Source organism: Olea europaea, chromosome 12 (genome assembly GCF_002742605.1).
Source record: "Olea europaea var. sylvestris chromosome 12, O_europaea_v1, whole genome shotgun sequence".
In the NCBI taxonomy this organism is placed as follows: Eukaryota; Viridiplantae; Streptophyta; class Magnoliopsida; order Lamiales; family Oleaceae; genus Olea; species Olea europaea.
In genome coordinates, this window is record NC_036248.1 from 1,953,291 (window position 1) to 1,978,277 (window position 24,987).

Sequence of the window (24,987 nt, forward strand, 5' to 3'; positions counted from 1 at the left end):
TAGGTACTGTCTTCTCATTATTGTTCCTTTTACATTTTTGTATACAAAATTACTATGCAAGAAACTCGTTGTTGGCTAATGAGTTTGTCAAAGTTTCCTCCTTGGAGAGTAGAGTAAGAACCTAATTTTATCCATAAAATCTTGGCCATTATAAGGTCAAATCAGTTGTCAAAAACTTTCAAGCAGTTGGACAGATTTAAGCCCTTGTTGGGTTTGATCAAAAAGGTTGATAAAAATTGAAGTTAAAGTTAATAATTAATTTTAATCATACATGTTAAGTAATTCACAAATACCGCTCACAATTCACTTCTACTTATTTATAAATGAATAATGTAAAATATTTCTCATGGTTATACTCTGCAGATTCATTTTGAAAATTTCTCATATATTCAGAGTAAAGTCTCTTGAGATTTTATTTTTTCAGACGCATTTTAATTGGGCATACAACTACTATCTATTTATAAATTAATCTGTTTATAAATTCTTCATAAAAGGAGGCTAATATCAAAGAAACCTTAAGGACCAAAGTATTACTGCCCTTAACATTGGGAGGACCACGCTACAAATTCTCCAAAGCAATGTGAACATTATTAGGCCAATGAAACGACGTAGCTCATATCTTTTGCCCTAATTATTCAATTTATTCAAATTTTTGCAGTATTTTCATGTGAACTCCGTCTTTATCATTGTATTAAAATGCGATGGGTTTATAAATGTAGCAGCAGTTCAAGAAAGTGAGAGCGAAAGAAGATAACAGTATAACAACATCTGACGAATGAGTGCAGGTAAATGTTTGTCACTTTATCTTGTTAGGGTTTACGGTATTATAATCTCTTTTTCATTTTCTACTTATTGAAAATTTCCTGAACAAATGTGAAAAATCAACGTTTCATTTCTGAATGTAAGTATATTCAATCGTATTAAAAGATTGTTCTTTTTCTGTTTTGTTTGAACCCTTGTTTTAATTTGAGATTTTCGATGCCGAATTTTTTAGTTGTAAATTTTTCAACTGATTATTTGAGTGCTAAAAATAATTAGAGATAAATAAAAAGTTTTAAACAAATTATTGCTGGTATTCTCATTGTTAAAGTTAATTGTCAAGTTGGTCATTTAATGCAAAATTGGGGAAAAAAAATTATGTGCAAATTAGCTTAAACAATTCAAGTACAATGAGACTGGAGCTCCTTTCTTCCCCCTTTCTCCTTCATTTACTTGATTTAGATTCTCGGGTTCATCAATCGGAGGGCCTTCAATTTTATGTAGTACAAAGATTGTTTTGGCCTGTGGATTCAGATATACTCAATGAATGTTCAAATCCACGAGATTCTCTTCGTGTGCATGTTTTTCGTAGGTGCGTTGAATTAATATTCCGTGCTGAATATGCAGGGGGAGCATTTGGTGGAAATAGAGGATTGAGTCCAGTACCACCGGAAAAAGGAGTATTCCCTCTAGACCACATGCATCTCTGTGACCAGGTACAACAGCAATGAAAGTTGTGTTAGAAATTTTCTTGTTGGATGCAGGATTGGACCTATTGACCGCAGCAGGCCATAGGGCCAGGGGTGGAGTTGACTAACAACCAAAACAATTTCTGTCGATCATAGGGCATATAATGCTACCCTACTGAATTCAAAGCATGCTCTTCACTGGAAAGGGGGGCGAACACCATGACTCAGACCTATCATTTGTTCAATTTTGTAGATCTAATATCTTAGTTTAGATTATTTGCTTGTGGTTTGATAAGATTTAGGATATTAGATTTGCTGATATACATGACAAGTCTATGTTTTCTTATTCGGTGTTTTGGTTGTTCCAGGAGAAGAAAGATTATATCAATTGTCTAAAATCTGCTGGCCATAAATCTGAAAATTGTAGACACCTCTCCAAAAAGTACCTCGAATGTCGTATGGAGAGGTAAGTTTATCGGTTTAACCTTTGTTTCAAGGTAATTGTGTTCCGGTCTTGTCCACATCTTTATATCATATCTTTTTCTTATCATTTCTTCTTATAATTAGCCATTTTCTAATGAAACCTTTCTAGTTTACAACTGCTAAGCTGTAGTGTAACTACAGATATTTGAGAAAATTCTGTAGCACTTCAAGTTATTGTTCTAAATCACATTATGATTCGTTCTTACTGATTTTTCTGTCTAGTTGAAGTCATATAGCCATCAAGTTGTTAGTGCTGATTTAAGGCCGTTAATTAAATAAATTTTTCGTGGGGGCCTTTTCAGGAACTTGATGGCGAAGCAAGATATGTCGGAGCTTGGATTTGCAAGGGAAGCCACAAATGAAGAATAGATAAATGAAGAAATAATATTGAGTTTCACACACAAAGCATTTGCTGAATGATGAAATAAAAATACTTTGTATTATTTTTTGATCTAGCCTTGTTGGGCTCCTCTTTTTGTGTTTGTGTTTGTGTTTGTCTGAGTAGCCAACTGAACCTAGTGAAAGCAATTTGGGGTAGGATTTTCTTTCTTATAATTTGTAATTGAAAATCAGGTCAAAACTGTTCATTGAGATCCTCCTAGGTGTTGTTCCAGTGAGTTAAAACATATCGATAAAGTAGCAATAGATGAAAATATAATCCAATATAATGATACGCCAACAAATTATGGGCAAAAATCAATTAATACTGAATGGGGTATTAAAAATCTAACACACAATTTTGAATTTAGTTAACCAAGTAAGAAATATTCCTAAATCAAAATTTAGAAAGCTTTTATTGATAAACGTCAGACAAAAAGCTGGAGTAGCTCAGTTGGTTAGAGCGTGTGGCTGTTAACCACAAGGTCGAAGGTTCAAGCCCTTCCTCTAGCGGTTGTTCATTGGTCGAAGGTTCAAGCCCTTCCTCTAGCGGTTGTTCATTTTTTCCAATTCGGGCCTGCTTGACCAACTGATTACTCCTATATTGTTGGTAGGATGGCGATGGGTCCAATAATCAGTCAGGCTTATTAAAAATTGTCAATAACAGAAATATTTATCTTTAAACATGTTTATATTTTAATTTTTCTTGCTTTTGGGTGAATTTTTTTATTTATTTATTATTTATTATTATTATTATTATTTTTGGTTAGGAGATGAAAGGAAAGAATGGCAAATTTAAACGATAAACTTCTATAAATATTGTTTTCTATATAAACAAAATTGAAAATCAGATGACATGTTTGGAAAGTAAATAAAAAATTGAAATTTAATAAGATGTAAAATGTTACTGCTGATTATACAAGTGGTTGCAAAAGTCAGTCTGCAACTAAAAGCAAAGCAGAATATCCCCAGGAGAGGCACTTTTTGCTTTAGCCTTGTCCTCTTCTCTTTGTTAAACATCAATTCCATACCATTCTTGTCAAGCAGGAGACCACATTATATCATGAATCCAAGAACACAAATTCCAAGAATTTTTCTTCTTGATTAGTAGTAGTTTTAACCATGGTTTGCCTACTGGGATTCTTGTTTCAGTGCAAGAATTCTTCTGTCGAATCGTACCTTGTTTCGGCGTTGATAGTCGTTGGCATTCTTGTGGCTCTTCGTCTGCTGTGTCATTGGATCCGGCTGCTGCTGAAAAATGATGACTCCAGTAGCGATCAAGGCTCGAGTGAAGGTGTTGAGATGGAGCCACGAATTCCACGAGGCCTATTTTCGCATCAGTCGTGATATATATCATTACTCAAAAAGCTCATTCCATTGCTGTAATTTTTCCAATATCAAGAATATTACCAGATGATCATAGAAGAGCCCTTCAACCAAGTGAAGTGGTCGAAGAAAGTTTCACTCGTGTTTCTTGCTTAGTATCTGTCAACAATTGTTGTAAATTCTTCTTTCCAACAACTTAAGAACTATGATATGATATTCAATGATTTCAATCTTACGCACTTTAATTTCTCGCGTCATTCGCGCATTATCGACTAATGACAACGCTTCACTAATGTAGCTTTTCGGGACAAAATTTGATCAGCGCGTTTTTTTATAAATTAATGACTTTTTCTTGAGATATCTTTTTCTTACTCATTTTCTAGCAAGAAAAAGAGAAAAAGTGAGTCAGAAAAAGTGAATAAATATGCAAGGTAATAATAGACCTCTCTTCAGCGTAATGCACATAATAAATACTCGACTACAAATTATGCCTGAGAATGAGACTAGAATTCAAAACATTTATATGTTGTTACATAAGTACACAACTTAAGTTAATTACTTCAATGAGACTGGATAAACAACCGTGTCCTAAAGGAAGCTCGAAATAGCCTTGATCATTCTGCGAGGAATCTCGAATTTGGCTTGTGTTCCTGAACTGCCATACTTTGAGGACTCCCTCGAGACTACCTGTGCAAATGGTGAAACCCTCATCGCTATTCTCCGATACGCGTTCGGGAAAGGCAGCCACGCACCTTATAGGTCCTCTATGACCCTGCAGCACACCAATGCACAGTGGAGATTATGAATTTATGGTGTTCTTGACAAGGTGGATTTTACCAAAAAAATGATACAAAGATAGAAAAATTTAATATCTTAATTTGTCAATCTCCTAGACCAATAAATATAAGGCAAGAGTGCAGGACTAGAACCACATGTGATGTTAAAAAGATATATGATGTTGCAATTTTTTCGTTGTTTTGGGGGTAGAAGAGTAAAGTGGACTGGACTTTGAACGCAAATGGATGTGTTGATCTTTTGAATTTGAGTCATGCTACTTGTACAAAATTAGTTGACATAATTGGTTTACAAAACAATCATTTCAAAAACACTCATTGAAATCATTTGAAATCAAATGCCAAGAAGTCAACACTTGTTTTGTCAACTTATTTCGTACAACTAAATTAATTGTTTGAATTTTCTCAAGTCACATGGAGTTAAGTACTTGGGTCACGTCAATAGAATAAACATGGCCAATTCACTTAGGAAATTTATTAAGCGAAAGGATGTACACCTAGCATTTCTCATTCACTTAGCCCAGTACGCTCATTTTTTTGTTCCTTTAAAAAATGGCATTGTCCATGCAGCCCACAAACCTAGAGAATCAGGTGAAGCGGTGACTTGCCTCTCCATTAAGATTAGTCCTTTTTACGGCTCTAGGATGAACTAGTGAAGTCCAACTTAATACACGATCAATTGACAACACTAAATTAGTCTGACCCAACGTGGGATAGTTCAGTCTTTTTTGACAATACCTCTAAATATATATTTGGTAAAATTTATAATTATTGATAAGCTGGTTGAATTCTATCATTTCTATGCAAGAACTACAACTTTTATCCACTTATTATTTACATGTTTAGTACAACGTACAACTTATAATCTAATGAAAGTTTTGTCAAGCATGCTTCAAATTAGTTCGATCTTTTTGACCCCTTTAGAAGGAATCAATCAATCATGGTCCATGTCGGGTCATGCCACTATCGTTTGAATTGGTGAGTAAGGTGGCAATTGGGCTCGTCGGCTAGAGCCGTCCATGGCCTAGCTCGAGGCTTGCTGGCTTGGGCCTGCTGCCTTTATTTGAAAACAAAAAAATCGAGCATGCTCGACTCAGCTATTTTAGGCCCAAGCCTTAATTTTTTGTCCGAGCTTTTACTCGGCTCTGTTCAAGCTCGTAAAAAAGCTCGGACCATGTTACTCAAGTCAAGCTTGAGTCTCGAGTTTTGACTCGCAAGCTGACTCAATTCGACTCGTTGACACCACTATGGGAGGGAGAAAGTTGCGTTGGGTGTTAGGAGACGAATCCAAGACCTGGAAGCACATATCCGTTTGAATGCGGGTCTCGAACTTACCTCTGGCCCATTCTCATTTTGGGCCTAATCATCATTGTAATATATTCTTTAACTATTCATTATCGCGATTTGGTCTGTATCTCCCTCTCCTCCTTGGATCACATCTTGAGGTTGCTGTTCTTCGGATTCGATGGGTGGGAATCGGATTACGGATCCTCGGTGTTCCATGGTGTAAGTTTAAATTTCATATTTATTTCAAAATTTCATTTTTTTGTTGATGTTCGTGATTTAGAGGTTTTAAAGGTCCGAATTTTGGATAGTGGATGCACATTTTCCCGGTTTTAAGGGTAATGTGGATGAATTTAAATCTGCTGTTAGATCATTCGTTTTAGATCTTATTTGGTTGATGAAACATCTTAAGCTAGTCTATAATTTCATTTGGAAAATTCTAATTATTAAAGTTCATTTGGAAAATTCTAAAATGCATTCTCGTCATATTAAAAAATTAATCTAGTCCGAGGGCCTGAATTCACTACAACATCAACAAATTTCAAATTTGTGACACCGACTTCAATGTTGATGGAAGAGGATCCGGCAGTATCAGGTATTGCCATAAATGCCTAGTTTGTCATGTACTTAGCTCAACCAACTAGACCAAAGCTCGAGTGATCGAGTGTAAGCTCGACCATCTCCAGTACTTCGTCCACCTCAATCAAATGTCAGAGTTGCTCGAGTATAAGATTGATCAACTAGATTGGCTCAAGCAACTTGACAAATGGTCTAAATAAAAGCGATTTAACAAGGGATGATGGTCATTTTTAATTAGATAAATTAATCTTTTGGTCTATAGAAAGGCCTTAAAAGAGAACAATGAAAGATGACCAATTTTCACTTTGGCCTACAAAAGTAAACTGTTTTAAAAGCTGAAGAAACATGTTAATTAATTTTTGATCATGTGACACTACCTTACTGAAGTCTCAAGAGCTTAAGTTAAGCTACCCCTATTTCTTGTATGCTGATTAGTAAATTTCAGATTTATTAGCTAGTAGTGTAATGAAATCTTGGAGCTTGGTTTTGTTCATTGAGTAAATAAAAATTTTGCTTGATTACTTTTTAATATTAGTGGACGACTCAAAGAATCATGATTGCGTGTTATTGTTCTTCGTCACTTTCTCATGAGGATTGGTTGAATCGGCATTCCCTACATGTATTCCTATTTTTCTACCGTTTAATGCAAAGATTATGTCATTTTGTTATATCTGGTAAAGATTTAATTTTTTATGTTTTGTGCCTTAATTTCTCCTTATCAAAAGGCAGATCGAGACATGGAGAAACTGTTGAATGGACATCCATGGATTTGCTTAAAGGTTTTGAAGAATTTGTTCCGATAAATGAGACACGACCCATCAAGAATAACATGCATGGTATGGGTTTGGACCAGAGCTTTGGGCTTTGGTCTATTACACAATGGCTGAAGCCAGACTTGATGATTGAGAGTGGCGCTTTTAAGGGGTATTCAAAATGAGTTTAAAGGCAAGCAATGCCGGGCGCACCAATTGTATCACTTTTACCTCGCCATCCAGGGAAGTACCTTAAGAAAGGGCCTGCTTATGTTGTTGGAAATTGCACTTACTTCGCCGGAAAGGACTTTATAGATTTTGGAAGCATGGATTGGGGCAAAATGATGGATAAACATGGAATCGAAGATCTCAATCGGGTTCTTGTTTTCTTTGATGACCACCAGAATGAACTCAAAAGGTAATCTTTGTTTCGGAAATTCAACAAATCTTCTCCAGTATTGCTTCTTAAAGCAGTAGCCATACAGTACAAGTCAGAGATAATTTATTCTGCATTTATTGATATTAATCACAACATTAAATTGCTTAGCTTCCAATTGGCTGCCAATTTATAAGTCAACATCAAACTTTAACTTCAACCACATATTGTAGCTACTATTCATTTATTATCCACACACATTTTGTGGAATTCACTACTATTCCTCTTCGTAAATGATTCATGAATTTGCCGATGGAGACTTGATAGCTTTTATTTAAATTTGATACTGTGATGTGCAGATTAAAGCAAGCCCTGAAAGCTGGTTTCAAACATCTTGTATTTGAGGACAACAACGATCCTGGAACAGGGGACCGCTATTCCTTCAGGAAAATATGTGATCAATTTTATATAAGAGGTTTTCTCTCTTTTACTTCATAATTTGTAAATCCTGATCACTATAAATGTCTTGACTAGTCATTAGTTGTTCAAAAACACACTGTTGGGTCTGCCTAAATATTTTATAGATTGCCAAATTTCATTATATTCCTACTTTTAGTATGGATATTCTACCTATCCCATATATAAAGACATAAGTAGTCGGTCTTGTTGATTTTTGAAACGAAAATGCTATTTGGCTAACTCAGATTATGTACAAGAAAATAAGAAAGCATAGAGAACATGTCAAAGGGTGTGGCATGTTAGGTTAAGCTTTCAAAAAAGTTACTTTTGAGCTTCTTTTTGCCATAATTTGTTTTCCAAGTTACTGTTTTTACTGAACACAATTTTTCTTGTGAAAAGTCTTGACAGTACTGGATTTAATGGATACACTCAAATGGTATACCTCCAGGTTTCTGAAAAAGATTCTTAATTTTGACATATCTCGAGTTTTATGTTTACAGTGCATGTAGTTTTGGTTCTGTTAATATAAGATTTCTTCTCGTTGCCGTTCAATTTTGTTCAAAATATATGATTTTTCTGCTTTCTTCCTTGACTTTTACGGTCTTCCTTGAAATTTTTCATTCCGCCCCAAATGGCACTTGGCAATTAACAAGCACAAGACACAGAATTGCAATCAAACATGCAGTTCATTTACACATCAATTCAAGTTGAATCATACATATTCAGAACATATACTACTAGCAAAACCTTTGGACTTCCGACTAATTTCTGCTCGGAAGCCAGTACTTCCAACAAGACATACTACATCTAAATTCAGATGAGTGATACAGAAAACTCTTTTGGGGGGCTTCACGCATTCCTCATTCTGATACTTCATGCCTAGCTTTGGTTCCTGCACTTCTGCATGGCCCTCGGAGCTGCAAACATCAATTTATTCAATTTATACGGAATTCAATCCTTTCAACAGTTGGTGAATGTGATTTAAGTGCATTGCTCTATCTATACAGAGATAGGAGACCGGAAAAGATAATCAGCTGTCAAATCATACCTAGCCCGGTTGCATCTGAGCCTTTCATGATTCTTAATCTCTTGCAAGAATCAGTGAACATCCTAAAAGCAAAAGAGAAGATCTTGTAAATTCTTAGCGCTTAGGATATAACAATATGAAACACTGAATCGATACAAAATAAAATAGGTATCTTCAAATTTGTGCAGAATATTTAAGACTTACTCCCACGGAACATCACCAACAAGCATCCAGTCACCATCCTTGTCTTCATAAGTCAGCACGTATTCAGAGCCGTGGAGAAGATTCTTTAAGCAATTCTCTCTAAGATGCTCTTGCCCGGGAAGTCCATGAGAGGCATATTGCCCTAGATCACAAAGAAATGAACCTTCAGAAAGAGATTCAGCCTGTGTTTGGCTCATTATTTCTAGGTATTTATAAACACCTTGTTCAAAAAACAATTTTTGACAAACCACATTTTTTTCCACAAATTTTGTAGGACCTACAAGTACTACCCACCTCTCCACCACTCATTGACCGACTGTTTATAAACACCTTGCCAGATGTACCCTAAATTCAGCGGAATTTTATTAAATTATATTTAGTTAACTTAGAAATTTTCACTCAATGCATAAACGATGGCAAAATATCATGCCAGGTATAATATTCAAAAGATGCTAACTACAGCTAAGTTTAAAAAGTTTACTTTAAGTAAATAAGTCCTAAGATAAATAATCTTTAGCAGTCAAAATAGAAAAGAGTAACTTACTCAACATGTTTGGAAACACAAATTTATTTAAAAGTAACTTTTTAAGCTATAGCCAAACATGCTAGAAGTCAAAACCCTATATCGTTAATTAACTTCAAGTTAGAGGGAAGTGTCAACATGGGGGACCTCAAGAAACAGGAAACGAAATTTCAGATGGATATAGAAGTACTACACAATCTGATATAGATAAGAAATTTTGTTGTATGACCCTATCAGAAAACAGATCTCATGAAAATCACATATGCATATATTTATAGCGTACAAATATGCAAGCAGGCAGGCAGATACAAAGATGCGTTTGAGCGGCTAGAGAGGGAGAGTACCAATGGTAAAGCAACTAAACATTTTCCCAAGAAAAGAAGAAAGCTCTGCATAGCTGCAATAGGTTTTAAGATTGATCTTCCTCAAATATGGAGCACCATCCATGCTAACCTTCACGTAAAGGCAGCCTAGTCCCGATTTTCCCTCGACATCATCGTTGTTTTTAGATAAATTGGTGGTGGCTAGGGTGTTCTTCCGGAAAGATTGAATTGGTGGCCATCCCAGTAATTGTGCCCTGTTAAGAAACATAAGATTAGTCAGTTCATATAAGTTATCAAGATAAACGAAGAAAAGAAAACGGCTTTGCTAAATGATGCGAAGAATGAATTAGGTGCTAGAAGTACCTGATTCTTGAAGTTAACAGTAAATAATCCAGATATAAATATGATTCAAAGAAATAACAGGGGACATGGATTATCTTACTGTTTAATTACTGATGACAAAGTGTGAAGAAAATGAAGTTCAAGTTCGAGATAATGCCATTTAAGATGGAGAACTGAAAATTGACAGCCAACACCTTTCTAAATAACAATTAGAGGCAAATTAATTCAATCACTCATACTTTATTACAGTCAAATATCACTTTAAACCATAATGCCTCTTTGTGAAAAAATATATACAAAGATGAGAAGTACAAAGTGTTTAAGAGAAAGGTTAAACTCACTTTGAAGCAGGAGCAGTGCTATTATTTTCATTCTTTTTATCTTCGACAAGCTTTGCGGGATTAGAGTTTCCAATTTCTTTCCCTGAAGGTCCAGCTAAAGAACATTGCAAAGTATTAGTATTTTCAGAACCACAATTCTCCATATCGACTTCAGATCCACCCTTTAGAGGAAACCCCCATTTTCCAGATTCATCAATAGCATCAGAAAAAACCCGTTTAGCACCTGAAACAAAGTTCTTCAAAAGGATTTGTGAAAACCCATTATTGACCTCATCCTTCAGATCTTTCCCAAAAAGAGAAACCCCAGTTCCAGCCTTTTTTTCATGAAAATCTGAACCAGGTAAACCCAGTCTCAGCTCAGTTTCTTTGAGGTTCAAAACACTGTTTTTCTCACTTTCTGTAGAAACAATGGAGGAGGAAGAAGGATTTTCCATTGAAGAAGAGTCTGTTAAACCTATATAATCATGTTCTTCAGGGAAAGACATCAAATTTAGCTAAAAACAGAAGGCGCAAATGAACACTAAAAAGAGAAATCAAGAAAATTATTGAATGATTCTTGAAAATACAGAGAATGGGGCTTCTTCTTCCTTTTTTTTCTGCTTTGGTGTCCCTCCAAAAGGGGCTGGTGCTGGTTTTTGTTGATACGGAAAGGAAGCTTCTTCGGCCTCTGTAGCCTTTTGGTTTTGTTTAATCAATGGATTTAATAAAGCAATATAATTTTTGGAATACTTTAGGTTTGCAATAAACTACAATTATTCCATTTGCTTCCTTCAAAACAGTATAATATAAGCATTGGAAGAGTATATTTTGCAATTTCAGCAGAATAACAGAAACTGTCTACACAAAAAGCATTGATTTACAATAGTATAGTTCTCTTTGGTGTCCATATAAAAACAATGCACTAAACTGTCTTAATAAATTTTAAATTAATTATTGCGCTTGTTTGGTGAAAATTAAAATCGAATTTTTAAAAGCTTTTGATAATAAAAAAAATGATGAAATGTATGGTTAAAAAGTCATGGTTCTCATGAATTATGTGGTTAAATTAATTCTTAATTTAAATTTAAATCTAAAATTTAATCCCTAACAAACAAAGACTTGTATATATTATTAGTTCACGTTCAATCATATATTCTCAATCCTTATTTTATTCATCGTAACTTTGATAATTTCTAATACGTTAATCTTATCACTATATTGCCATTCAACTACTCAACATTTGTTACTATACATTATAAACATTATAATATAATAGATAGTTAAATATGCCTATCGGCATTAAGCGTTATTGCGTTAATAAGCATTGAGACATAAATCATTCAACTCGTTAGCACAATGTACTTTTATTCATGACGGGATTTGATCTCAAACTTCTTTTCAGGAGGATAGATAGGATGATTTGCATATTCAATATTATCTCATCGTGTATATTATATTCCATTATCGGCAGACGGGCTTAACCAAAAAATTACTTTTTAGCTTTAGTTTTTTAAGTACAAGAAATATTAGAAAAATGAAATGAAAATATAAGCCACGTTTGCTCCCATTAATTTTCATTCTATTATATTTTATTTTTCTCTTTCATATTTTCAATCGTACAATTTTTCATAAAATAATATTACACGTAAATGAAAATTTTTCTTTCTTTTTCAACTACTCATTTTTCAAAAACTATTATTTTAATCAATTTCATTTTCATAAAATGGGGCAAACGGGGGAAAGTGTGTGTCCCAATATGAAAGGAAATAAAGTAGCTTTAACGGTGTCTTTTGTCACCTTTTCCAATCCGGCAAAAGTGCTAAACCCACCGACAACTCAATCAGAATCCTCGGCCAATGCCTTTAATCATTTTTCTTAATTCTTATCCTTAATTACTTATATTAATGAAAATGTTATGCTAACATACACGGTTTTTTCTGAGGCTTGCGTGCATTAACGCGGGCGCATGTTAGCGAGTAGAATCAAAATGGAACCGCACGGAATCGACAGTGATAGCAGATAGTAAAGGCAAGCGATTAACAGCAGAAAGACAGCGATTAATCGACGGATAAAAACACAAGTAAAAGTGGAAGAAACAAAAAAAGATAATTCCGTATATCTGCCCATTTTGAAAGCTAGCTGCTCCAAGAATTTCTTGGATTTCACCAACAAAACAAAAATTAGAAGAAAAAAAATGGAAATTACACTAGATATCAAATTTTAGGTTTGCATTTACAAAAATGTCACTTTTTTGAAGTCCTTGCAAAAGTGTCAACTTTGGACATTTTTGCCCCTCTAGATGATTTTCATACCTAACATGTCCTTCATTAAATGAGATTTGACTAGATAATGAAATGATACAAAAAGTGTGCAGATGGTAGGGAAGAAATCAAGTGCATTTGGAATTTTTTATTTTTAAGAAAAAAGGCTAAAACATAAGATAAAAACAAACCATTTCTTCCCTTCAAAACGTCAACTACCCAAAAAAAACCCCTAAACCCACTCTCATCACTCATTCGATTTGCCCACACCACTGAAGTTGTTGTCAACAATAAGCATGAAAATGTCCACCGCAGACGAAGACCACAAAAAATACAAACGTAATTTATCATTCGAGTACTCAATTAACTGTGTGGGTGGAATATAAGAATATAGCTTGGGTCACAGCCAAAGTAATCGATTTTTTTGGTAAACAAGTTCAACTCTTGACAGTCTCCGGTAGAAAGATGATTTCTTTTGAATTTTTATTGTTTTGATTTTTGTGAATTGGCAAAAAAAAAAAAATGAATTAGGTTGATTTTGGTTTTAATTTGAATTTTTATGGCCAGTTACTCTTGAATTTTTTTGGCCAGTTACATCACCAGCACGTTTAATGGAAGATAACATTCCCAGTTACTTCAGGACTGTTTAAAGAAATTGGTGCATTTTATGATGGAGAAAGTGTGGGAGAAGATTAAAACGTCGATAGCAATGCAAGTGCGCAATAAATTGCCATTTTGTAAGAAATTATGTATAGTATTTTTTGGTTGGGATGATTTTGATCATGTCCTTTGCTTACGCGTAGCAACAGCATGTCCATAATAGATAACCACAGTAGTGTATTTTTGGAAGTCACTATTGTTCCCAACTGTCGAGAATTACAGAGACCATCTGTCAGGAACGACATATAAACTTTCGGGGCCTAATGTTGGATTTTTGCTGGTGAATTGTCGTGTTATGGAAATTAATTTTCCATTTCGACAAACTGTTAATCGAAACTAATGGAACCATAATGATCGGTTAAGTTTATAATGAAAATAATGCATTCATCCTGTTTGTGCTAATGTAACCATGATGATCGGTACTTTACTTGTGAAACATAACGACCAATTTTTTGTTGATATATGATAATAACAACAAATTAATAACATTAGTTCGGAATGAATACTGCATAGTGGGAACATTTTCGGGATTACATTTAACAACCACTTTTACCACCAATTTAAGTTTTCATCGTCGCCTATTTTGGTCGGAGGTATATTCAAGTTGGGGACTTTGAACTCCAATTCAATTTGAGTGCAGGGATCAAGAACACCAAGTTTGTCCTTCTACCTTAACAAAAAGTTCGGTTACGGTAATACTTGTCGGCACCAGAATGGAAGTGGTTTTGTCTTATCTCCACTTCTATTCGTTATCCGTATAAACAAACTTTTCCCCATGTGACACGATAAATCTCAAATTATTACTCACACTTGAAATGTTGAGATTACAACGGTAAAAATTCAGAATCAATAGGTTGACATTTAATAGCATGAAAGTAGCACTACATTATACGTAAATCCGTACAATAGCAAAATGTCAAATCAAGGGTTTTCATCGTTTTGAAGTGTTCAAATTGACAGTAAAACTGTATATCCCGACAGTTTGTAAATGTCGGGTTTGACATTTCAAACGTCTAACCCGACGGTTTGTAAATGTCAAATTCGACAGTTGAAATGTCGAAAATGTTGAAAAGCAGACAACAGTGGATGGAACTCAGGCTTCTTCAGCACAGCACATTAAGTATTGTCATTATTATTGAGCTACCAAATGACAAAATGAAAAGTCAGATTGACCTTGTCATTAAAGAGACATTTAATTAAAACAGTGTTTAGTTTGAATGGAATAAATTACTCAAAACCTTAATGGTGATAATGACATTTTGTAGTTTATGGAGAAGATGGAGAAAAGTTAAGGTTTGTAGTTTATGTTTCATTTTTAAATTTCTTTTACCCTTTTTTATTAAAAAAAATTCATATTAATCAATAAAATACACATTTATCCATTTTTTTTCTAGTAGCTCACCTTTGAGATTGATAAATAGCTTTTTTTGTTGCCTTGTTGATGATGGAATGGAGATGATGAAGAAAAATGTAGGGTTTCTATTCCTATGTGTGTGTGTGTGTGTTTTTTTCTTAAGATTTCACCCATTTTTTAATAAAAAATTCATATTCTACAATGTAATAATCATATCTTCAATGTTAAAAATAAATAAAATAAATAATCACAGCACGCCATTAATTGCATTTAAATCAAGTATTTATTACTCCTAAAAGGGTGTTAAAGGGTAAAATGGACATTTTGCAGGAAAAAGTGACATTTTTGAAAAAAATTGGTGCAAATGAAATTTTTTTGTATATTTTCAATTTTAGTGACATTTATGTAAATTTCCGTTAGAAAAATCAAGTGGCATAATCAAGAGCACGATTTGGCTTCCATCATAAGTTGCTTTCTTAGAAATTAAATACTATTTAAGTTTGGTTTGGTATTACTGCAAATTTTAAGCGAAAAAGCTATGTGCTAAAAAAGGAATAGGAAAGCTTATATATTTCAAGATAGTGGCTTACATAATTTTAAACACGTCAAACATGTTCGAAGTGTGATAAAATTAGGTATTACTAACTTGTCATTGCATAATTTGATTTTAAGAACAATATGTTGATGAAAATTCTTGATATTTTTTTGTTCTATACGTAATTTATAAGATGTATGAGTGATATGAGACTCAAGTTATAAGTCCATACATATTCTAGTAAAATACTTTTTCATTAATTTTTCAACAATTACATTTGAAAATTTCTTCCTTATGTGACATGAGACCATACAAAAGCGATTCTTTTCTACCCAATATTTGACCGGAACAATATAGGGGATCTAGTGAATTGAGGTAGTAACTCTACACATTCACCATGGAGCAGCAATTTCAAACTTAAAAAAAAGGTTGAACCCCAACCTTGAAGGTCTCCACCGCCTCGTTCCTAGAGATTTGTGAGGGAGATAAATCGCGGAATGTGCCCCAACAGGTAAAGGAACAAAAGTTGCATGTACACTACGCCTACAAGGAGTCCAATTTCATATCTCAGGAATCGAATCTCTACATTGCGACTGCCAGCAAGGTATGAGATAACATCACTCTTATCCTTTGCACCACTAAACTAAGCCTCGAGGGACAGCAGCAATTTCAAACTTGACTATGAATATGGTGGATGTACCTTGAGAACCCATGATGAGCAAAAGCTACATGTGAGTACATGATATTATCTTTTTACATTATTTTTATATTGTACACCAAATCTCGTGACTGGCTAGGAACTACCTAATATGGTTGATTTATTGAAATTAAGAGCCTGTTTGACAATTATTATTATTATTTTTAAAAGTTTTAAATAGTGATATTTAGGAGAATGTGTGGTTAAAAAATAGAAAAAAAATTTGATATACGTGTAAAAATCTTATTGTGTGAAGGTGTGGTTGAAAATGATCTTATAGCAAACCATAAAATAAAATAATATGTGTTAATAAAGGCTAGCCAAACATGTTGCATACAACATCACAAGTTCTTGTTGAATAAAGTTTTTATTTATTAAAAAGTTAGGTATACTTCTAATTTTTATCAACACATTTCATTGAATTTACATTATTTATCCATCTTTCACTTTACATGTCACTTGACCCATAAATTTTTATCGACTGTTAGCAACATCATCTAAATTGAAATTACTGTTGAAGTCGATTATGCAAACAAGCCCTAAAAATCGAAAATTTTGCAGCAAAAGCTGAGAAAAAAGCTCAAACGTAGAACAATCAAACCGGACCTTAATTCAACTTCAGAAAATTGTCTCCTGTACTATTTCTACAGTTTCCTCTTCTTACATTTTCTTTACAGGCTTGTATCTATTGTAATTATACTGTAAATCCCAAAAGTAAACAAGCGTGCAGGTTCAATCGAATGGTTTCTACGAGGAGACTGATTGAATGGCTGAGATTTGTACACATCATCATATGCGGCAGTTAGGGAACATAACGGCGTCGGGCCGTTGAGTTGACGACAGTGAACGGCTATAATTAAGATATTGACCTAACTAACCTTACTTTTCTTCTTTAGTGCATGTTTAGTACAATTAAAATCTGATTTTAATTTAGGTTAAAGTCAAACAATCAATATTAATCATATCTTTTATGAATCCCACAACTTTTCAACCACATATTTCAAAATTTTTTATCACAATGTACTAAAAAATCTTTGGTGGGACGATCACACTGTCCTATGTGGTGTGATCGTTAAATGGGGAGCTGCTACCAAATCGGGTGACCCACCTTCACCTAAACTCAAGTCTCGAGATGGCCTCATCTTATTAGGTGAGGGTGGGCCACCTGATGTGATAGAAACAGCTCCCTATTGGACGGTCGCACCACGTAAGACGGTGCGATGCCCCCCCCCCCCCCCCCCCCCCCCCCCCCCTCCAGTGTAAGAAAGTGTATATATAGTTTTATCCATTATATATATAGGAGTAATTGGAAAAATAATTAGTTAAAAGCAGTTGAGCACAATATAAAAAGTGTGAGTAAAATTAATTGTTGAATTTGATTTAAATTTTAATAAGATTTTTTAGTTATACCAAACAGAGACTAAATAAGAACTTGTAACCAAGTCTTTAGCATTGTTTCATATGTGAGCTTTAATTGAGATTAAAAAATAATTAGGTGGGGTATGCTCCCGAACATCATCATATCTTAAGTAGTAACGTCTTGCAACCATCTTCTTTTAATGAGAAAGATCGTAAACTTTATTGAGATATACATCATGTTAGGCCAGTTTACTAGCATCATCATGAAATCTATTATCATCACAATTAATTGGGAACCACTCCTTCGTTTTGATCTTCAAATTTTGTTAAACAAAACTCAAAATGATAATAAATAAATAAATAAAAAATAAAAAAAAATAAAACCTATAGTTAACTAAATTGTTCCATGACATCAAATCATTCCTAGCCTTAGTATATATTAAAAGATGTTTGTTTATGAGGGGGGAAAAACCCACAATCAATCTTTATTAGTGGGAGTAATGTAATTTATCACTTTAAAATTAGTTTAAGCGTGTCACATTATACTGGTACTATAGCACCAGATAGCATTATTCTTATTGGTGGATCTCATAGTGCTCAAGTTTCACTTTCACCAAAGTTGGCTTTGAACTTGACTTGGTTGACTCGACCTTTTCAACCCTAAGTTGGGTTTGAAATGAACTTTATTCCATATACAATGTATGGTGGACTAAATTTGCTTGAAGATAAACATCTAACACAACTTTCTAGTCAATCATATAGAGCACGTTTCTTGAATTAATTTATTATTATTATTATTATCATCATCGTCATCATCACCACCCCACGACCACTAAGGGTGTCAAGAAATTTTCAATAAAATTAATGTAAAAGAAAATTTAATTCTATTTACTCTTTCCTTTATTATTAAAAAGGATAGTTAAAATTTAAATAATATATTAATTCGGTAATAATATTGAAATTAAGAACGTAATTCATAGTTATATAATTGCAGCACGAGAGCTTTGACGACCTTGACTTGCTATTTCCCTTGATGGAAACTAGAGAGATCCTTTTTAAATAATAATAATAATAATAATAATAATAATAATAATAATAATAATAATAATAAATTAAAATAGTTTGATATCATTTTAAGGGTAACAAAATTTGTCTAGTTTTGTGAAACAAATATGAATAAAAATTTAAAATCAATTGTCACTGATTATATCACTCACCGTCCAATTCAGGATACTAAACTTGTTAAAATAATTATTATGATATCCTCAAATTAGCTGTCACTTTAATTACAAATTTTCTTGATTTTCTCATTGTTATTCATGTTAATAATTTTGTCGGAAATAGTCCCAACATTTGTGTGGTGGGGAGTACAATTTCCATTTCTAAATACATATGGAGTTATGAACCACCTTTTTCAGTGGCCGCAACCCATGACTCCACGGGCACGACCCACTTGGTTGACAATGGTGCACTTTGAGGTGGGACCTCGTCAAATTTGCTTTATCGCTTTTTCTTCTTCTTTTTCTTATAGACTAGTCGTTATCACGTGCGTTACACGAATTTTGTATTTATCGTATTTTTATTAGTGTATGAATTTTAGTTTTTTTTTGGAAAGTTTTTGAAGCAATATCTAAAAATATTTTCATGATATAAGAAAAGAATTGTAAATTATTTTTACAACTGCATTGCAGTATGTTATCTAGAAAAAATATGCTTGTATATTTCATGTCTGAATAAGAAATATACAAACTATTTTACTTGTATTCTTTGATAGTGTTGATATGATTGAATTGAAAGTGAAGATTATATATCTAAATTTTGTGTAATTAAATATTGTAAAATTGAAAAAAACTCTCCGTATAGTGCAGAGTAAAAATAAAAAAAATGTGCGGAGAGAAAAAAATCTCTCCACACAGTGCGGAGAGAGTTGAACCATGTGCGAAGAGTTAACAAACTCTTCACATGATGTGGAGTAAAAAAACCTCTTCGCACAGTGCGAAGAGATGACAAACCAACTCTCCGCACAATACGGAGAGCAAAAAAAAAACTCTCCGCACTGTGAGGAGAGTTGGTCCGCACCATAGCAGAACTCTCCGTACGGTGTGCAGAGAGTTTAACCATATGTGGAGTAAAAAAAGTGCGGAGAGGTAAAGTGCGGAGAGAAAAAACTTCTCCACACAGTACGGAGAAAGTTGAACCATGTGTGGAGAGTTGTCAAATTCTTTACACAGTACGAAGTAAAAAAAACTCCTCACAGTGTGGAGAGATGACAAATCAGCTCTCTGCACAGTACAGAGAGGAAAAAAACTCTTCGCACAATGCGGAGAGTTGTTTTCAAATTCTTTAATTACAAGTGAAATTTCAAGATTGTAAAACTTCTCCACACAGTACGGAGAAAGTTGAACCATGTGTGGAGAGTTGTCAAATTCTTTACACAGTACGAAGTAAAAAAAACTCCTCACAGTGTGGAGAGATGACAAATCAGCTCTCTACACAGTACAGAGAGGAAAAAAACTCTTCGCACAATGCGGAGAGTTGTTTTCAAATTCTTTAATTACAAGTGAAATTTCAAGATTGTAAATTTTTCGCATATACAACGAAATAGAGTCGAAAAACATGGCTCAAAATCAATTATATCTTCTTTAAATTCTAGTCACAACTCAATTTATGAGTATGCAAATCATATTTATGGTATTGGAAATGAGATTTCTCGTGATTCATACAATGAAACAATATGTGATTTGTGCAAAGAATAAGATATTGATAGTACTATAGCATTGCTTTCACAAATGGAGGCTCTAGGGTACTATCCAAATTCAATATTTTACACTTGCTTGATAACAGCTCTTGGACATTTGAAGCGGATACAATTTTCAATGAAATTATACTTTCGGGTTGTAGACTAGGAATTAAATTGTTCAATGCAGTGCTCAAAAATTGTTTGAGAAAATGTATCATGGAACTCTTGGAACTTGCAGATAAAGTCCCGAGAGTTTTTGTTTTTCTCTTCACAGTGTGTGGAGAGATAGTTTATCATCTCTCCGCACTTTGCAGAGTCTTTTTTTTTTGCTCATGTGCGGAGATTTTTATTTTATTTTATTTGTCTCATGGAGTTTATATATATTAAAATTATTATTATTTTTTAATGTTGTTGGCATGATGTGTATGTGAAAGAATATTTGTTAATCACCATAAACAAAATTCTTCACAAAATGTAAAAAATAAAAATGCATAATAAATCTTCTTATTACGCTAATAAAATTACAATAAAATTTTTTTTACAAATAATATAAAAAATTTATTTTTATCTTCAACAAAAAAACACATTTAAAAATTAGTAATTTCATAACCACTTTTTTTTTTAATTCTCGAAAATACAATTATAAAAAAGGGAACAATATTGAATTACAACATTTAATAATTAAGAAAGTAAATATTAAATAAATTTTATAAGGGTTAATTTCACAAACGGTCACTGAACTTACAGAAAAATTACAAAACGATCACTCAAGTTTAAAACTTTCAGTAACGGTCATTTAAGTATTGAGACGCTTTCAAAAACGGTCATTGAAGTTTAAAAAGTTTCTGAAACGGTCACTGAAATTGAAAAACGCTTTTTTAGTTTTTTTGGTTACATTTGCGATAATTTTTCGACTACTTCCAACCACCGATACCATTGAATTTTTATACCGTTGGAAAGCCCACAATTTTCTCTTCAATTACTACTCAAAATCTCTCCGTAGCACCAAGGAATTCGACCGAAAAATTACCGTAAAAGTCGCCCTAAAAAATCTGAAAATCTGCCAAAATTTTCAGATTTTGGGCGACTTTTTCAGCAACTTTCGACCACCAAGACCGTCAGATTTTGATACCGTTGGAAAGCTCACAATGTCCTCTTCAATTACCATCCAAAATCTCCCCCAAACTCCAAAGGATTCGGCCGGAATAAACCCGCAAAGTCGGCATCCCAAAAAGGCCAAAATTTGGGATGCCAACTTTGTGAGTTTATTCTGGCCAAATCATTTGGAGTTTTGGGGAGATTTTGGATGCTAATTAAAGAGGACATTGTGGGCTTTCCAACGGTATCAAAATTTGTCTATTTTGATGGTCGGAAGTTGTCAAAAAATCGCTGCAAAAGTCCACTAAAAATCTGAAAATTTGGCCAGGTTTTTACTTTTTCGGGTAGCCAACTTTGTGAGTTTTTCCGGCCGAATCCTTTGGAGTTTGGGGGACATTTTTTGTTATAATTGAAGAGGACATTGTAGGCTTTCCAACTGTATCAAAATTCGATGGTATCGATGGTCGAAAGTGGTCGAGAAATTACCGCAAAAGTAGCTCAAAAATTTTTAAACTTCAGTGTCAATTTTTGAAAGCGTCACAATACTTAAGTGACCGTTACTGAAAGTTTTAAATTTTAGTGATCGTTTTGTAATTTTTCTATAAGTTCAGTGACCGTTTGTGAAATTAATCAAATTTTATATATTTATAAAAAATTATAAATTCATATATGCAGCTTATCGTATTTGCAGACGGCTTACTGTATATACAGTTTACCTTATATGTCGCCTACCGTATTTACAAACAACTTACCGTATTTGCACCTTACTGTATATGCTACCTACCGTATTTACAGCTTACTGTATTTTTATATACTGATTTTTGCACTTACAAAATATCAAGAATGCAGAACACCGTACATTCACTTACTAAACCGAATTTCAAAAAAAATTCCAGATTTTTATTTTTTCAACATAAGCATAAAATAAATATTAAACATATATGAAGTACAAAATATAAATACATATGAATATAGTGCTCAATCTTCAATTTTGGAAGATTAATCATTCAAGTTATTTCAGGCACACATGGAACATAATTTCTTCAACCACTAGTATAGCTTTATTGAATTTAAACAGTTATTATTTTATATATTCGTTTGGCCATAAAGGATCTAAAAAAAAAAAAATTATTATCTTATGCATTTAATGTGATTATTAATTTAGTACACTGTTTCAAGTCGGAATCGAAGTATTTTATTATTTAAACAAGATTATTAATTTATCGAATATTCATTTATCTAGGTTTTGCTGTATATGCTTTCATCTATGAGATGGAGATTGGCTTTTTTTGCTTTCATGAATTTCGTGGGCACATATATCAAATTATGCAACTATTACTACAAACAATTCATTAGCTGTATGAGTTTTATACGATTCTCAGTCCACGTGTAAAATGATTTCTTTTGTTTTGGAATCATATAATTTAATAAATCTCTCTATATGCCCAATAAGGGAAAGTTCATCACAGTGTAAACATAACAAATATTGGGTTGATGATGTAATTCAATAAAATTGAATACATTCAACACATTAATATTACATCCAGAATAATACAGTACGTGCATTGCATGGACAAAGACTAGCGTTATTAAAAATGGCGTTGGAATGAAATGTTAGCTAGTATCTCTTATTTCTCTATGGTTGTTTTTAGATCATGTGAGTTAGTACTAATTGACAGAGCTAATATGTGGTTTTATCAATGTTTTAAAAATCGATTTGAACATTGATTCGAAAAAAGGAAGAGGGTCAAAGTCGAATTAGGATCTAAACGAGGTTGGCCCATTCATTTTTAAAAATTTAAAAGTAGAAAAATTTACCGAAAAAAAATAAATAAATAAATGAAAATTAAAGTGCAAATTACACCAGGTACTATTATACAAATTCTATTTCCATTAACACTACACACTTTTTTTTTTCTAAAGTTACATTTAGGATGTGTTTGAGCCCCTTTAATTTTGAAAAATTTATTATGGAATAGTAGATTGATGGAGAATGTGTGGTTAATGATAAACGTATTTTATACATTTATTCAGAGACTAAAATAGCGATATTTGCTAGTTCTTTTGACAAAATATATTCTAAGTTGTTGTGTTTTATGTTAAACAAGTAAAATTCAACGGTAGAGCAAGAAATTGGAAGAAATAAAAAGAAAACCTAGAAAAAGAGTGAAATTCAAAAGACATGGACCAAGTTGCAAATAATCCATAGATGAGACGGACGATGAAATGAAGATAGAAGATGCCAAGGCCTTAATTGGATATAATTGGAATATAAAGGAACATGATTACAAGAGAAAATGGCTGAAATGAAGCAAAATCAAAGTTCGAGGACTAAAGTGCAAATATTAAAAAGTTTGTCGAACCTTAAGATGAATATTCAAGAGTTTTAGGGGTCAATCAGATGAGGAAAGAAGTTAAAGTGATGAAATATACTCGAAATATTATCACATATCAACTTTCAGACGAAAAAGTTACGCTCCAGATTTTTAGTTTCTATTTGAGACTTATTTGGCATAGTAAACATTCGAATTAGAAAAGTCTCCTTAAAGAAAAATTGTAACACTTTGAGTTAGCTTTCTACCACACTTTGCATTGTTTCAATCAAATAACGAGAGAGAAAGTTATAACTAAACTCCTGAAAACTGTCCGACAAAAAAAGTTTGAACTATGAGGTCGCATAGTTCAAAAATCATGCAATCACATTCAACCCGGTGGAGAAAATTCAAGAGTTCAACAAGTGATCTATACGTCAGTATCCCAATGCACCATGCAGACGCATAGTACAAGATTTTGGTCGAATATCAGGATTTCTTATACGATTGAAACTCATCTTGACAAGATTTTGGGCGACATCTTTGACCTAAATACGAGCCATATAAATACCAGAACATCTTACACACTAGAGAGTCTCTTTATGCAACAAACAACTCAAGAAATTGAGAGAATCATATTAAGAAGTGGGCATATTCATCTTTGTGAGAGATTTCAATCAAGGAATTGCAAAAAACTATTAAGCATAATTCACACCAGGAAGATAACACAAAGATTGGGAGGAAACTTCAACAGATATCAAGATTTCATTGAATGTATTCAAGAATTCTAGATTTCTCACCAATTATTTAAATTTCGGGTGATATTTATTAACTTTAGAATGTGCTTTTGTAATTTCATTATGCTTGGCTAGATTTTTACATTGTCAAGACGAGATGAACCATTGTTATGAGATTTTTGGTAATAATTAATTATTTTGACGTTTAGTATGTATGTCTTATTGGATGTTTATTATTGTTTTCACTGACTTCTCAATTAATTAGCTATTAATTGAGATGATTTATTGGAATCTATTGTTATCTCGAGAGATAATCGGTTTTTAGCTAAAAATAATAAATATTGTAAAGTTCGATAAAAGATAGAAATATACATTTATAATTTACATTGTTTTCATAGGTGTTCTACATTATTTAATGCATTTATCATGTTCGTATATTTCATCGAGAGATAGGAATGTCACATGAGGGAATAGATTTGATAACTATCGAGAGAAGTTTTTAATTAAATTAGGAACATTGACCAACAAGAATGACTACACATTGTCATCTTAATTTGTTGTGCTAAAAATGGATTAACAAGGGGGATTCTATATCTTAGCAATACATCTCATGAAT

General features: G+C 33.1%; 2 protein-coding genes, 1 non-coding gene and 1 pseudogene across 3 annotated transcripts; 3 read left to right on the forward strand and 1 right to left on the reverse strand.

Moving 5' to 3' along the window:
- The first annotated feature begins 613 nt into the window (after nt 1-613).
- Nucleotides 614-2,527, forward strand: LOC111405131 (cytochrome c oxidase assembly protein COX19-like). Its single transcript, XM_023033883.1, has 4 exons — nt 614-785; nt 1,387-1,475; nt 1,817-1,914; nt 2,234-2,527. Exons 1-4 carry the CDS (start codon nt 776-778, stop codon nt 2,298-2,300), a joined length of 264 nt encoding a protein of 87 aa, XP_022889651.1. The 5' UTR covers nt 614-775; the 3' UTR covers nt 2,301-2,527.
- Nucleotides 2,528-2,748: 221 nt separating this feature from the next.
- On the forward strand, nt 2,749-2,822 carry TRNAN-GUU. The gene has a single exon. It is a non-coding gene; the product is annotated as a tRNA-Asn (tRNA).
- A 2,059-nt stretch (nt 2,823-4,881) lies between these two features.
- On the forward strand, nt 4,882-8,387 carry LOC111406409 (annotated as a pseudogene).
- A 137-nt stretch (nt 8,388-8,524) lies between these two features.
- On the reverse strand, nt 8,525-11,394 carry LOC111405132 (auxin-responsive protein IAA27-like). The gene is made up of 5 exons (XM_023033884.1): nt 10,640-11,394; nt 9,978-10,210; nt 9,111-9,252; nt 8,928-8,989; nt 8,525-8,796 (listed from the first exon to the last, which is right to left on the reverse strand). Exons 1-5 carry the CDS (start codon nt 11,122-11,124, stop codon nt 8,759-8,761), a joined length of 960 nt encoding a protein of 319 aa, XP_022889652.1. The 5' UTR covers nt 11,125-11,394; the 3' UTR covers nt 8,525-8,758.
- Between the last annotated feature and the right edge of the window lie 13,593 nt (nt 11,395-24,987).

What these genes read in the sequence shown, in the direction of transcription:
- LOC111405132 (XM_023033884.1), bottom strand. Translation starts at nt 11,124, where the DNA reads ATGTCTTTCCCTGAAGAACATGATTATATAGGTTTAACAGACTCTTCT. An exon ending in GTTGGTGATGTTCCGTGGGA is followed by an intron (nt 8,990 to 9,110) that starts GTAAGTCTTAAA and finishes TTTTGCTTTTAG; the next exon opens with GATGTTCACTGATTCTTGCA. An exon ending in CTCAGATGCAACCGGGCTAG is followed by an intron (nt 8,797 to 8,927) that starts GTATGATTTGAC and finishes TGATGTTTGCAG; the next exon opens with CTCCGAGGGCCATGCAGAAG.
- LOC111405131 (XM_023033883.1), top strand. An exon ending in ACATGCATCTCTGTGACCAG is followed by an intron (nt 1,476 to 1,816) that starts GTACAACAGCAA and finishes TGGTTGTTCCAG; the next exon opens with GAGAAGAAAGATTATATCAA. An exon ending in CTCGAATGTCGTATGGAGAG is followed by an intron (nt 1,915 to 2,233) that starts GTAAGTTTATCG and finishes GGGCCTTTTCAG; the next exon opens with GAACTTGATGGCGAAGCAAG.